At 35.4% G+C, this 16,189-nt stretch overlaps 1 protein-coding gene across 2 annotated transcripts in view; it reads right to left on the reverse strand.

Annotated features, from left to right (window-relative positions):
* ZZEF1 (zinc finger ZZ-type and EF-hand domain containing 1) overlaps nucleotides 1–16,189 on the reverse strand; it is a 62,256-nt gene that overhangs the window by 37,681 nt on the left and 8,386 nt on the right. For both annotated transcript variants that reach the window (XM_062592242.1, XM_062592243.1), the window contains exons 5-21: nucleotides 15,904–16,103; nucleotides 14,658–14,868; nucleotides 12,541–12,657; nucleotides 11,422–11,600; nucleotides 10,292–10,390; nucleotides 9,291–9,382; nucleotides 8,166–8,314; nucleotides 7,536–7,647; nucleotides 6,143–6,358; nucleotides 5,410–5,510; nucleotides 4,923–5,092; nucleotides 3,977–4,110; nucleotides 2,803–2,873; nucleotides 2,233–2,347; nucleotides 1,490–1,649; nucleotides 432–553; nucleotides 231–341 (exon numbers count right to left, since the gene is read on the reverse strand). In XM_062592242.1, the coding sequence (XP_062448226.1) occupies nucleotides 231–341; nucleotides 432–553; nucleotides 1,490–1,649; nucleotides 2,233–2,347; nucleotides 2,803–2,873; nucleotides 3,977–4,110; nucleotides 4,923–5,092; nucleotides 5,410–5,510; nucleotides 6,143–6,358; nucleotides 7,536–7,647; nucleotides 8,166–8,314; nucleotides 9,291–9,382; nucleotides 10,292–10,390; nucleotides 11,422–11,600; nucleotides 12,541–12,657; nucleotides 14,658–14,868; nucleotides 15,904–16,103 (2,359 nt within the window). The remainder of the gene's footprint in view (nucleotides 1–230; nucleotides 342–431; nucleotides 554–1,489; nucleotides 1,650–2,232; nucleotides 2,348–2,802; nucleotides 2,874–3,976; nucleotides 4,111–4,922; nucleotides 5,093–5,409; nucleotides 5,511–6,142; nucleotides 6,359–7,535; nucleotides 7,648–8,165; nucleotides 8,315–9,290; nucleotides 9,383–10,291; nucleotides 10,391–11,421; nucleotides 11,601–12,540; nucleotides 12,658–14,657; nucleotides 14,869–15,903; nucleotides 16,104–16,189) is intronic.

Here is a 16,189-nt window from a genome sequence, read left to right on the forward strand (position 1 = left end):
CGCAGTTAATAGCATTAATGCACACATACTTTTTCATATGCATATAAGAATCCATTTTTAGACCACTTGGAAGAATTGGCAGGAGTTCCAATCAAGCAAAATGCTCAACAGTATTAACAAAATTCTAAAGAAGTACATGTTCACACAAGAATGATCAGAGAGTGAAAGACAGAATTCAGAAGTATACAGGAAATCTGAGGTTGGAACTGTCTGCCTGTATCTTTAGTTACCTTATGAGGTTCACTACAAAGGTTTTTCAGTGGTTCTATCAAAGTGCTGAATCCCTGCAACAGGGTACAGTATGGAATGTCTAAAGTGCAAAAATCCAACAGGAAGATCACCTAAGAGAAAAAACACACAGTTTTCATTACAACACGTGTAAACGTAACAATGCTACTGGGGAATAGTACAAAATCCCAACGTTCACTTACCAGCTGACGAGTTGCCATAGCAAAGACAGAGTTACTTATTTTTTCTACTATTGTTTTGCCACTATACTGAGATAAAAGTGACTGCAAAATCGTTCTGATATTTGACAGGAACTGGCCCACATCTAAAGAGAAAAAAAACCCTTAATAGCCACCTTAATTTAGTACCACAACCTGCTTTATCAAACACTACTAAGTGTATGGTGATGTGCACAACACGAAAGACATCTGCTGCCCTAAGGAAGTGATATTCAAGAGTGAAAACAGTTCAGAGAAGTTTTCTGTGATATTTCTATTGTGAGAAACAAGATATGCTTGTTAACAAAATTAAAAGAAAAAATACCAATCAAATAAAAGAACTCAATAGAATCAGCCGTAATTTAACCAAGCACTCTAAGACTGTTCCAATAATCTCAGTGCAGTGTACCCAACTGCCTCCCTCCATAACTAAGAAATGCAGCTTACGTAACAAGCAAGGCTAGTAGTTTTTAAGCTATAGGCTTTGACTATTTCTAAATGCAATACAGTATCACAAAATAAATATGAAGTAACTTTACATAAATTTCCAGACATATCGTCATTAATATTTGGCCTAATTAGTTATTTAATACTGAGCTGTTTAATATTGTTTTAAGAAAAATATTGCTTTAGTGAAACACATCTTAGAAGTGTCTAGCTGAAGAACATTCCTTTCTTCTTCCTACCATAGACATCTGGGAAAATATATACAATCCACACAGAAGTGAATCAAAATAACGGACATTTAAAAAAACCAAGATGCTCAGATGTAAGTCTGTAACTGTACTTTTTTCAGTATTTGAGCCCCATAACTTACTGAAATGTTTTTCAAGGATTACCTCAACACACAATTTCAGTCATATTGGTATTTTTAAATTGCTTGATATGCCTATAAATTCCTTCTGAGACACATTCGAAATGTTATGATAGTTATAAGGCACATTATCTGCTAATAAACCCTTACTAAACTGCTATTTTCAAAATCATATTTTAAAGTCCTATATTACATCGTATTTAATTGTGTATTCAGTCTTAGCACTTACAGTTTTTAAGTATTTCTACAGCAAGATCCTTGGCTGAATTATCGCTACCCTTAAGTTGCAGGTAGCACCAGGAAAGGAGGCTACCCTGAACAGACCAGAATAAGGAAGACAAGACTGTTCCACTCTCTTGCTGTGCAACATCCAGCATCATCATTTCACACTGAAAAATAAAAGAATACAGTGAAAGGATAATCTCTTCTGCTGCAGATTGACACACATTAAGCAGCAAGTAAAGCACGACAGTACTTAACATCCTCCTCCAAAATTAAATGCAATTGTAGTATATAACATCATGAAGTAATATGCTTTAATAAATCCCAATTTTAAGTAGCTATGCTACATTTGAGTAACTAGTGTTCTAAGTACATTTTTTTTTTAACTTTTGATAAAAGACCCTCCTCCTCCATTTACACCTCCCTTAGTAGTATGACAGATTCTAACCTCCCAATATGGGATGACTGCTTCTGTTTATGTTCATAGAGTTAACAGGTTGCCATGGATTCTCTTTAATGCTACGGAAAAAAAATCCCCATCTCCTACATTACTTACCCTACCATTACGAAATAGGAATATTAAAAATATTTATACTGGTAGGAAAATGTAATACCACAGACATGAACAGCTTTACTCAGGAAAGGCACATTGGTTTCTTTAGTGTGTATCCTAGGCATGCAGCGTGTGTTCGAATACACACAAAAATGACAGCAGAGAAGTGGGAAGAGGAACAGCGCACAGACAACTACCTCTCTTGCTGCCACTAGCAGAAGGGTGTCCATGACTGACAGCACTTCACTTATGTCAAAACCTGCAGAAACTCCTTTCTCTGGTAAGAGTAAGAGTCCGCTTGGATCTTGATCACTACAAAACAAAGATTATCTTAGTAACCAACAAAGTTCAAAATACAAAATTTAGTTATCTTGATGACAAATCTGTAGAGGTCCTACTGCATCATTACCATTAAAGTCAAAAGTGTTTGTTTCCAATGAATCCAAATGGAAAAAAAAATAAATTAAAAAAAAAAAAAACACACCACCACCACCACTGACAAACAGTTATTTAAAAAGACAGCCCAGCAAAACTCCATGAGCAGTAGGCTGTCATTTCCAGAATGCCTGTTATCCTTGGTAATATTTTATATAGCCTTTCAGTTGATAAAGAACTTCAGTAGCAGTATTCTCCTACCTTAGGCAACGTCAGTTGGCTATTCTGTAGAATTATTTTCCAGAGGAATTACATTCGTAAAAAGGATTAAATATGAATTTATTTACAAAAGCGGGGTATCAGATGTAATTTTCAGTATCAAGACCCCTTACCTGAAGTGGGTACACAATGATCTGAAGGCAAGATGTACAGATTGCTTATGTTCTTGCTCTGTGATGTTTTTCTAAAAAAGGAAAAAGATTTTTGATATGTTCTATTTCTCTCCTCTTTGAGGAAGAATTATAAATTCCATGTAAAAACAAAACAAAAAAAAAAAGAGGGTGGAGAGAAGAACGAACAACAGAAGTTTTGTTGATTACAGAAGGACCAGCATTTGCACAACCAAGAAATGATTTTAAGTAAACATTTTCATTAAAACTTTAAAGATATTCCTTAAAACTCCATGAATGTAGAAGTTCAACTCCATTAAAACTGAGCAGTCAATCCTCCAACAATGACTAAATGGTCATCATTTTATGACTTGCTAAAAGAGGAATTTTAACAGCATTTTTCAATTAAACAATTAATTGAATTGCTTACTATTTTACCACAAATAATGATGCAACATCTCAGATTTTGTATTTTTAGTCTGAGATCAATATATCGATGAAAGAAATGTGTTTAGCAAGACCACAAAGAGATCGACATATAAAGGCAGTTAAAATGAAATGTGGAACTACTTAATTTTCAATATTTCTTTAGGATTAGGAAAAACAGAAAAAGTAGAATTTTTAGAATAAGTTTTCACAGACTTCAAGACATAAGAACATACATATAAATATATATATAAATATATATAATATATATAGACACATACACACACACACAGAAAACCTCCTTCCATGCAATTCAGTCTCCTAATAGGTAGTTACATACAACCGTAAGTACAAGGTAAAAGTGTAAGCAAGGCATAATTAATCTAGAATCATTAAAAGCAAAGATGATAGGGAATCCCCTAAATATGTTTGCATAGTACTTTAAGTATATAAAGATCTTGTGTGAAAGACATTTTCAGAGACTGATCTGATTTCAAACTATTCATTTTTGGTCATAAAGGCAGCATAGCCCCTTTTTCTTTGTATAACCTGGAGGGAGGGAAGCGGAGAGAGGCACTAAGAGGCAAAGAAATGAAAAGAAGACAGACAAAAAGGGTTCTTATTTTAATGGGGCTAAATATACAATATTTGACAATGAGAACTCAGATTTGGCCTCTTTTCTGCATAAAGAAATGCAACTGAACTCATGAAAGTGGGTACCGAACAATCATTTTCTCCTTTCATTGTTTACCATCATAGCGAAGAGCTGCTGACGCCTGGTTTGTCTATCTGGAAAAAAGACTGCTGCTCCACTGAGTAATGTGTTCTTAACTTCCTGTTTTAGCATTTTCATTGGCATGAAGTTACTGTTCCCCATGTCCACTACTGCTCAGGGAAAATAAAAAAAAAAAAAAGAGATAAATTCAAATTAATACTCTAACTAATTTACTAGTGGCACAATTGAATTAAATGTGTTATTTTACAAATGTCTTTGCAAGCCTGTTATAGGGATAGAAAATGAGGAGAACCATTTTCACTTCTAGCAGAAAAGATCTTCCTAGGGATATATTTGTTCAAATGAGTAAATGAATTCCAGGAACATTAAGACTTGTCAACTAACCAAAGCTAATAAAGCTTTCAAAATGTAACAGATTCCATATAAACTTGCTTATCTCTAGCTTGCTTTTCAGAAGACTTAGCTAATAACAAAAAAAAAAAAAAAAAGAAAAAAAAAAGTACTTGAATAAAGAAGGTGAAATCCTACTTTCAATGAAATCTAAGGTGCAATTCCTATTCTCTTCACTCACTCTAAAAATTTCCCTGTGCTTCTTTAACAACTTACAGGCTCCTTGTAAGATGATTTATATGAAATATCTGAAATAAGTGAATCTCAGTAACATTACAGTTAAAGCATCACATTTTCAGCTGCTTCAGGCAGGTAACAGGTTCTAAAGAAATTCTTTATTGCAGCCACTTCTAGGCCGCATGTTGCCAAAGAAGTCTTTCAAACCACTTCAAAGGGTCAAGGAAAGTTTTGTTGTGATAGACTATTTAATACATATTGACCTGAAGAAGCAACAAAGGAACAGTAGTTGTTTTGGTCATTAGGAATAAAAATAGTTTCCAAAATTCTAACTACTGTAAAACACTTGCAAGCCAGAACAGACAAAGCAGTTAATATATTGAATGCAAAATACCTTCACACAAATGTTTGTAAAGCTCTTCTGCAGCTTCTGTATGACCAGGTGTTTTACTCTGAGAAGTTTCTTGAGGTTTAGCAGTTTTATTGTCTCCAGTAAGTACAGAAAAGCAGCTCTGGAGAAGCTGCAAAAGCACTGCTTGAGCAAAGATGCATTCTTCCCTTGGGCTATAAGAAAACATAAAACAGAAGTAAAAACTAGAAAAGGAGAAGCTCTTTTCTATCAAAAAAACTACTATGATAGAGTCACTATCTCAGATGAATAAAAGACATAAAAAACCTCTAACTACCAGGTAAACAGATCTGCAACTCAAGCTTCTACATAACATTATAGTTAAAAACCCATATGGCAAAAGTATGCAAATGGTATTTATGTAAATGATACAGTTTAGGAAGAAGAAACTGCTGCAACCAAACCAAGCATACTTTATTTATACATATACACACAGACTTGTGCTTTACCACACAGCAAAGATGTGACTTACTTTTGGTGAAGTTTATTATAAAAATTCCAGAACAGCTGCAAATCAAGGCCCGTGAAATCTAAAAAAGACTTGTATTTTAATCCACTCTCCTTCTGTTGAACCTTAAAGAGGTTAAGAAAATACAGGATTGAAAAAATTAACTCTACATATGACATATTTATAAAGAGTAGATCCCTGAGCACTGGGCTTAAGGCAGCCTATTTTCCCATAAATTTGCAGCTAGTGAAAGTTCTTCCACCTGCTTAGATTTTCTGGTATCTAAATTTTACATTCATGCTGAAACCTTCCCCTTCACAAAGCACTCTCCTCTTTCCAAATGCCCTGTTCCTTTCCTCCACCCCTCCCAAAAAAGAGGCTTTACAATCTCTAGCTCTTTGCATAATGTGGTTGAAAGTAAATAACCGGTTCAAAAATTATTCTGTAGATGCAACAGACAAAATAAAATGCACAGGGCTCAGAATCTGAAGTTCAAAGGCACTGAAGCATGAGCTATATGAACAAAACATGAACATATCCTCAGAAGTGACTGACATATATCAGTGCATACCAGCCGTACCACTTCACTGCAAAGAATAATTTTTTCCCCTCATAGAGTGGTACTATTAATTATTACTACTAGTTATTAGTAACACTTTGGCTTATCTATTCACAAGGCTATTAATTACTGTTAGTATGACCTTATTGCTTCATAGCACAGCAAACATGCTTAAAAACAGCCAAGAAGTAAGAATACCAGGTCCTGCGCAAGCTGCTGGATGAAATGAAGTGTCTTCAGGAGAAGAGTTGTGCCACAAACTGTATCATCATCCATCTTCCTGCACTGCAAGCAGTTCATGCTCCTATTGGGTTCCTCTCGCATAGGCCGAAGATACCCAAGAACATTTAGGCCTTGGACTCCCAGCCGTTCTGCTGTGTCTTGCCTCGTGCATAAGAACTTTATCATTAAGTACTAGAAGGATACAAACAAAGCACAAGGTTTGGTTTTAAAAGTCAGTATAAACTAGGCTTTCATAAGATGCGAGTGCACAGACGTGCAGAGCAGGTGGGGATGAACAAGGTTTACTGCCTGTCAGTCAGTCCCAGGCTCCTAAGATGCTAAGTCTGAGATTCAGACTAAGCTTGGCGTCCTCACTTACATTCTTCCCATTTCCCCAAAGTTATGGTGATGATTCTGTGAGCTCTACAGACAGCTGCAAAGTTAATTAATTATCATTCATTCTGTATGCTCTATTTCTTGTCTCTATAGCTACAGCATTTTTTCAGTTGAAAAAAATACCATCTGCATTTAAAAGCTAGCAGAAGATCACCAAGAAATACTTGCAACATACTTTTAGGCAACCTGTCCACAGTAAGATACAAAACTAGAAGTTGATGGGAACAGCAAATTCCACCATCCAAGGGTACTTATTAATTCCGTACACTCAGAAGTCTAAGGGACCAAGCATTACACAAACAGAAGAATCTCTTAGCAAGTAGTGAAAGTTTTGGAAAAATGCCAGTTGATTTAAAACTCTGCTGCAATTTCTGCCGATTTCCATGGTAGGAGAAAGGTTTGGGGAACTATGCAACAGCTGATTCCAGGAAAAAAAAATGCAGGGTATGAAAAACAAAACTCCCTACAAATCAAAATCCATGTTCTGTCACTCTTGAAATGGAGAGGTCCCATATTCCTCAGAGAATTCAATCTAACTCATGGAAATACTGAGTAACTGTTTGTTACTTAAAATAAGGGTTGTAGAATTTGGCCCTAAAAGACTAAATGCTGCAACAATGCAGCTGTTAATTGTTCCAGATATTAAAATACAGTAACAATTACATCAGCCTTTTTAGAAATATTTCTTCATCATAAAACCACTAATGCATGTATTAGCATACAATTTTGCATTAATTTTGATCCCGAAGCACCATGTAATTGAAACACGTATACACACAGAAGAAGAATGAAACTCAGAGATCAAAAGTCAAATCATTCTTTTAAGGAGATGGCCATTGACTTTTACCTCTACCCACAAGAGTTATCTGTGCATAAATGAAAATTATGTTTATTTCGCTTGCTATTACAATATAGCACAGAGATGACCCTTTGCTCATGGTGACGAGGCTAATGAATTCTTACGGTTTCTTACTTGGGAAACTCTGCATTGTTGCATTTTGACATCAACCTCATCCCATTCTTCTTCCACCTCAAACCAGCCAACAGGATCATCATCTCCCAAATCATCACACGAACAACTGCTTCTATGTATAAAAGAATTTAACAAGTTTTAAAAAAAAAATGTTTAAAGAAACTGCCAAGCTGCTGTTATGCTACTGAAGTATTTTTAGCACATTATGGCTGTAAAGATTAGAGATGAAACAGCTAAGAATATTTTAAATCATTTCATTAGTTTTAAGGAAATCTTTTTTTTTAAGCCATGGACCTTAACCTCCCCTCATTCCTAAAGCAATTTAATAAAAGCTAATTTTAAATAGTTATTGCTATCTGCTATCATAGATGTGCACCTGAAGTAGACAGTTTGTTTTGTTATATCCTTTTTTAAACAGGTCTTTAAATTGACAGGTTGAAAACAATAGCGGTATGCTTTTTCCATCATAAATATCAAATTAAGATTCAATAAAGTCAGACAGGTAGCCATTAAATGATGCACTACTTTTTAAGTCATTTGGAGCATGTCTCAGTAGTTCAAGTGGCATTGCAAAAAGGTTTGGTATAACATTTACTTTCAATGTATCCATGACAAAAAGTCCACATATACCTGTTTTTCAAAAATTGCTTAAATTCACGTAACTTCCATTTGTCATAGCTTTCAAATCTTCTGAAATGTTCCTCTGCATGGAATTTTTCTGAAGAGCTATTATAGGCAAACACCAGCCCACACTGGGCCCCAATGGCACCTCTTCGAACCTAAAAGAACAAATCCAGAGTAATGTATGTAAAAGCTGACAATAAAAGAAGCTATTGCTTCCACAGAAAAGGGTTACAGAAAGCAACTAAGTACTGACAGAACTGGTCTCTGGAATCACATTATGACTTCTACCTGAAGAAGAAAAATAAAAGCACAGTTCTAGAACCATAACAGAAGTGTTATGAAAGCTTTTGTAACCCACACAATAAGGATCACATCTACAGTTAATGCTCACTACAGTTATTACCCTACTAGTACCCTAACAATAGTTGTAGTTCCACATACTAATTCTCATTCTGATTTTATATACATACATGCATTTTCTTTAAAGCACAAAAGCAAAATTATGTATCCTGGTATTAGTACACTGCAATGTTAAAACAGTTTAGTTGTTGTCTCTCCAGTTCCAGCTAGATTTTACTTGCCAGAACTCCATACATGTTTAATTTTCTCAGACACTGAAATACACATCCATGTTCCAGTAATTAAACTACCACTCTGCCTTAAATAATGGGTAAGTAAATAAATTCAGCTACAGAAATCTCATTGCAGATTGTCTCCTAACCATGAGAATTAATTTGAACTCTCATGCCGTATCTTGAAACCTACCTCTCACAAAGCCACAAATTTATTTTAAATACAAGGTACTTTTTAGAGAGAAACCATACACCTGAGATTAGAAATCACCCACCTAAGATTCACTGGCTTGAGTATATTACATGATACGCACAAAAGCAACATAAAATAAACAGCTCTGTTTCTACTGCATGCTCGTGGTCCTTTGAAACAAACTCAGATCTGCATTTCTTTAAGTTTCCTCTGATTTACACAAAATCAAAATCCAAATATAATACAATTTCATCAAATTAAAATTTCAATTCGTACAAGAGTTTTTTGGTTTTGTTATAGTCAATGCTACCATGGGGGGGGGGGGAGGGAAGGCCTCTACTTGAAAAGCATGAGAGAACTACATACCTTTATTCTAATTTGTGTCACCTGAAATAAAGATTCAGTTCCAGTAGAAAGAATAATACTTGCTCTGGTCTTCCCAGTTTCAGTAAGAAAACCTAAAGACACAATGGGAACATAGATGATCTGAAAACGTTTTCAAGTGAAAGGGTAAAAGACACACAGAAATATGGTATCATGCTAGGTATCTTACCAGTGTCTCTCCTGGGACTTGAAATTGCTGCAGATGCAGAGTGTTCCCCCTCTAAAGTTTAGAAGTTTAGTAATAACTCCCAAATATAATTTTGGCTTGTGGCTCTATTCACTGATAACTCACTTTTCCTCAAACTGTGATCCACATCAGTAGGCAATCCACAAAACAATTTAAAAAATTGAAACCATACACATGAGCAAGCAAACAATATAAGCATTTAGTATGTGCCGAATTTTCTGTCATAACAGTTCAGTTTAAAAGCAGTATGACACAAAATAGTACACACGTTTTTCCATAAAGATTGGGAGCCACTTCAGTTAAAAAGGAGGCTGAGAAAAAAGAAAATCACCTTCCTTCACTTACAACCAGTGCATATTTTAGAATATATTCTATTAACAAAGCTAAGCTTTAAAGAAATAATAGTTGTGTATAGTTACTGTAAACTTCAGTGATTCTTACCATAGGTCTCCATTAATATTTGGAAAGTGATCTGCAAGTGCTTCACGACTTCACCCTACAAATCACGCTCTAGTATAATTTTCTTTGTGACAGCTTACTGCTTACATCCACATAAAGGGTCAATCATTCCTCCTTCCAAATCCCAATCTGTTTTTGAAAATGTATCAATTCCTGAGATTCACCTTGCTGTAAACTAGAATTTACATGCACTTATATACAAACCTTTCATATTTTAAAACTATCAAGCCCTGCTAAATACATAAGCAACTGCACCACAGACATGGTAACATCGAAAAATCCAAACTACTTCTTCGTATCTGGTCAAACATTTTATAATTTAAGTCTTTGCTCTTACCATCCCCCGTCCATGGCTCCACAAGCAGGTTTTCAGGTCCTGATTTATCTTCTTTCCCCTTTACATCGCATGCTTGCAAGGTTAGTCGCAATGGTTTTCCTAAAGAAAGCAAATGAACAGGTTTGTCAACTTCATAAAACATGCAACCTGTTTTCTGGTTTTAGGTCCTTCATACAGAAAACAATTGAACTAAAAGAATCACAAAACTATGAGCTTTTTACCATTGTCAGACAAAAGGGAGGAGGAACTGGAGTGCAAGAGATATGCTAGTCTAACATCATAGCTGAAGTTTTAGATACGGACAGAAGGACACAAACTCGTGACAGCAAATGTTCCTTCAATTGCTTGTACACTTTGGAATTCACAACACATGAAATATCACTTGTTTGTGGCAAAAGAAACAGTTATTTGGAGAAAACTGAGCAAATTGCAAAGCTTTTGAAAGAAAATACTAATCCTATAATTACAAAGATATTTAATGTAATATTTGGCACAAGCCAAGAAGTCCTGACAAAACATACAAGGCAAACAAAGTGAAAAATTCTTCAGCAAGAAAAATGATAACCTCAGGAGCTGACACCCTAGAAAATAATCAATTACAAAACAAGTACAATCAATATTTACAGCAAAATCATACTGCCTTATGTTATAACAAACAACTTAAGACAGGTTAATTTACAAAAGTGGAAATAAGAGAACTGTACACAGGCGTTAATGGCATTATTTTCACATTTAAAACAAGTGCGCATGCGAGCGTGTGGAAGAGAGATTACTTAATGAAGCTAAACAGAAAAAAAGTGTATTATTGGAAAAAAAACCACCAATGATATCAGATAATTCAATACAATACAAACACTATCACAGTCTTGATTTAAAGGCCACTGTCCATTAAGTTTATGTTTTTTCCCCTCAAGATCACAATACCTGGTTTGATTCTTGGATCACAGAAAGCTTATCTACTACCAATGCGAAGCACTTGAGCTTCAAAAGGCACATCTTTTTGGAGATAGTCATTAACTTAGAAGTCTTGTATAATTTTAAACCTCAACAGAACAACCAATAAAACAATTTAGAAAGCTGTATATCGTATTTAGTACACCAGTTAAGGATCCAACAAATTATTCATTTACCATATTTATACAGCAGGTTCTGTCTAACTGTGGCCATAGAAGCAATAAGTGATGAAGCCTTGTATGGAGTGTCCAGATGATCAGTGATTGTACAAAGGGAACTCATCACTTTAGCAACACTCCCTCTGGCTAAGGCAAAGGCCAAGAGTGTAAGCTCAACCTCTGGAGTGGTACAACAACTAGGGAGAAACAAAACAACAACAAAAAAAGAATGAAAAACAGATATAAAAGAAAAATCAGGAAAAAAAAACGAGTTAGAGAAATCAAGTGCATTAAGTACTACTTTCATACGTGATACCTCTTTTGTGTGTGGTAACCTATCTGGAAAACTCTTTAAGCCACCAAATTATAAAACGTAGTAGCTACGTGGCTTGCTGCAGTTGCTAGAATAAATACTTGATACCTGATTTTAGAGAGAATTCTGCAGAGCAATAAAATCTGTTCCATGCAGACCCAGTCCCCAGAAGGAAAGCTATGAAATGAATCTGGCCGTCTGGATGCTCCACTTTTTCCCAGATGAGATGAGGACCAGTGAAAAAAGCCTAAACTACTCGCACAAATGGACACTGGCTTCTTAGAGGTGTTGTGTTTTGCAGCAGTCTCTGTGAAAATATGGTTTCTTCAAACAGCAGTCAGCGTTGCAAAACCCACCTATGTCAGGCTGTCACACCAACTAGACTAGTTACTGTCAACAGCTATCCCAGCTCAGTTTCCGTTTTCCTATTATCAGTAGTTCCTGCTTGGCCTACTCCATGTCCTGAAGTGCTCTGGCACAGTACAGGCTCATGTAAACAAAATGACCTTTGAAATTATTTGGAGTTGAAATTTCTTCTTCATCAAACTTCCCCTAGCCCCATTTAAACCACTACACTTCATCTTAATGTTAAATTACACTCCCACACGGCATTTCAGATCAGAGACAATGGGTAGGCACTTTGCTTTTAAATAAATACAAATCATGCTTGAATTAAAAATCTAAGGTGATAATTCTTAACGTCATTGATTTTTTCCAAAGTACTAAAAAAAGAGCAGGTAAATACAAATAAGGAAGATACATTTGCCATAAAAATTTTTATGTATCATTTTCCACCATGTCAAAGTACATCAGCATAATCTCACCTTGTTATTCTAATAAGGAAGCTATCTACTTCTTCCAAAACATTTGGAGATAAGAAACTTGAAAAATCTGTAGAGCCTGGTGTTAGGGAAAGAGGTGGCATGTGTTGCAGTGCTTTCCTAGTAAAAAAAGATAGAGCATAACATCAGAAAGTGAGACAGAATCAAAGAAAGTCTTCTAAAGTGAATGAGAAGTTTCAATCTTTATGCTTTAATGACTAGGTGTCTATAGGTTCTTTCTGCATTCAGAAGCTACTTACACAGATGATAGAATGCAATGCAGTCTTTTCCTTTTGAAAATACTATCTGGAGAAAGTCAACCACTGTTATGCAATCCTGGATCTCAATCTCACATTTAATGACACACAAATACATCAAGGAGTTTAGAAACTAACTTTCTACAAACAGGAGAAGTAACTTCTAAATGTGACTAAATACTACTTTAAAAAGTTTTAGAATTTTGCAAGAGCATCCTTCCTATTAATCCTTCCATTAAAAAAAAAGGAAAGATTTTCTTTAAATTCTTTCAAAATAATTACGAAAACTAAGAAGTTTATTAACTGAGATCAGAATTTCTGTTCTATTTCCTAAGGTAATGTAATAACCACTGAAAATAGGAATTCCTAGAAAAGATGTGCTGCTACTGTCTCACTCAAATGAGTTATTAACAGTAAGATCTGTTAATAAATATTCTACCTTTTAGGCAGAATGTTTACCTATATGTACAACATATACGGTGAAATATTCTGATTCTATTCTTCCTCCCTCCACATTCTTTCTTTTTAAATCAGCAAATTTCAACTCACCATGAATTTAGCCAAAACTAATAGATAGAACTGTATCGTATGCAAAACAAATAAGCTATCAACATCCTTGAAATACCCAAATATTTAGTTTAGTGTTAAAAAGTCTTTTAAGTTTCTGTTTCAAATGATTAAGTCATATATAGTAATATTTTAGTAAAAAAATAGCAATTAGATAAGCAATAAATAGGGGATAAAGATGAACCAAAGTAAGTACTAAGAAGCACACAAGAAAAACAAACAAAATAATGTCTAGGCTAAGATTAAAATAACATATCTGGATTATCACTGAAACAATTTGCAGCTGTGTAATGCTCAGTTGTCCAGTATGGGTCTGGAGAGTGGGCAGTTACATCAAAGTAATTCTAATTCTGAAGTTTGGTTTTTGGCTTTTTAATTCCAAACACTGAATTCATAACTCCTGCTTTCTGTCAAGATTTCCTTTTTTTAAAGTTTTTAGGCCACATTAGCCCAAGATTCATGTTATACTTCTAACAAACTGTAGCAACAACTGAAGGCCCTCACTTCTGGCAAAGCCATGCCACTGTGAACCTTCCTCAGGCAGAAATAAGCACATATAAAGTTATCTAAACTTTAAAAAGGTTTCATAGATGAGACAAATTGCAGATAAGCTTAATGGACTTTAGCCTGCAGTACTCATTAACCTAATGACAGTGGTGCTCTTAAGCCTGGTGGCATCGTGCTAACTAAGCTCTATAAAAGTTGGTGTGGGCGTGCTGCGATTTCATTAGGATTCCAAACCTTCAAGTCATCGAGCAAAGGGTTTGGCAGCTGGACAAGGAAATGTTATACAGCAGAGCAGCCAATCACCACAAGACAAACATTTGCGCAGAGATGCTGCACATACCCTGCTTTATCCCCACGTAACTCCTGGCAAGGCATTACGCAAGCAAAAATTGCTGAAAACAAGCTAAACTCAACTCCATTCAAAAGTGGAAAGCGACCAATATTCACAAGCAAAGTTTGTGAATCAGAAAATCAGTTTATTTTAGGCTTCCTGAAAACATTACAAGCCAAAAGATAGCAAAAAAAAAAAAAAAAACCACACACTCATTTTTTCAGTGTTCATTCAGTTATGACTAAACTACCAAGTTACTCACAAAGGATAGGAGAACCATATTTGTTTTGGTATGTGCAAAAGGATAAAGGAGAAATATCAAAATTTAAACAATCTGATAGTTAGACGATGTTTAAATACCTTAATGGAGGGAGTGAAAAACAATTACACGACATAGATTAGTTTTAGTCGACAAAGGCTAGAAGTAGTCAAAAAAAACAAGGAAGTTTGGTACTTACTGAGTATTTTGTAAGATAGTATGAACAAATGCTGGATTTGTTTCCATGGAAGCTGTTACCAGAGAGGTCAGCAGAGACCAGTACCAAATAGCCGAAGCATCGCATACTGAGACGCCCACCTTCTTAACTCTTTGATAACCGACTGCCCTGAGTCCATGGATTCTGGTGTCACACCCATCACTAAGGCAACGTTTGATATTTATCTGTACATCTGTCAAAAACACAAAATAGACTTTTTTTTTTCCATTTCTTCTGTTATACTAGATGTAGAAAAACCCAAGTATTCAAAGCAGGAATTACCATGTAACCTCTTAGACAACAACTATCTACATGTGTATTTCTTAAATATGCAACTAGTGAGTTGGAAAATTTATCTTCTGAATGGCCTACTCCATTACATTGTAGTATGGCCCTGTACTGCTAGAAACTAGGAAAAAAAGGAAAAGGCTCTCAAAGTGGTAGTCAAATCACTACCAGTACTAATCGAACCTAAAAAGAAACTGTCCTTGGAGGAAGAAGGACAGAGGTGGGAAAAGGGTAAAGCATATAAACAAATTTTTAGAGTTTACAGAAAAATTCTCACAAGAGTTCTTCACCATTTTGCATAGATAACATTCTCTTAGTTATGCTTGAAGAACAACATGTCTGCTGCCTGCTTCTGTAGGTGTGAAAGTTTATCTTAGTGGAAAGCATCACTGTGAGCTGAAGGGACATTTGTGAGGCTTCTTTGGAAGGAGCAGCTTTGCTGTGATTGATTCCAATATAGCACCCACAGATCTACCAGGCTTAAAAATAACACTACTTAGAAAGCCTTAGCATAAAACCTGCTTCACAAAAGTCATCTGACTGCTCCTCAGAGGTTTTCTAGAAAAAAAAAAAAAAAAAAGTCTCTCAGAAACAGATTTTTTGCTAGATACTATTATCTAACATATGGTTTCACTCTGCAAGCAAAGATATCTTAACATGGCCCAATACTTTCAAACTGAGAGACTGAAACTGCACCTTTTAATCATCCTAGCTATTCTACCCTTAACTCAAGTCAGAGAGATGCCATGAGAAAGACACTTCTATGGGCTAATCATTGAACTACAATCAAAATAATTTCTCTGACCCAAGGGCTAAGTCAGAAGTTTCTGACTCATTCTGAAACGACTGACATTTCAACATCATTCTATGACATGCTCAACCTTTCACCTTCAAAAAAAAGCAACAAAACAATAGACCAATGGTATATTTATTGACTCACACATCTGACTAATATTAGCGTTTTCCAACAGTGTTACGTAGCCAGTGATATTGCTCGGAATGTGAACGTCTCGGACCTCCTGGAGACTGCTGGCATTCCTTCCCACTGCCACCGTAACTTGCTGTGGCATGTAGCTCTGGTCATTAGCTGCCACTGCAATGGACAGATGTCTTAAAACAACATCTGGTTTCATCTTTAAACTGTAAAGTAAAGAAGAAAAAAAATGTTCTTGCAAAGAGAAGATAAGTCAAATATTACAATCTCAGCTAAGCCTCACTGAGTTTCT

The sequence above is a fragment of the Rhea pennata genome, chromosome 20, assembly GCF_028389875.1.
Source record: "Rhea pennata isolate bPtePen1 chromosome 20, bPtePen1.pri, whole genome shotgun sequence".
Classification (NCBI taxonomy): Eukaryota; Metazoa; Chordata; class Aves; order Rheiformes; family Rheidae; genus Rhea; species Rhea pennata.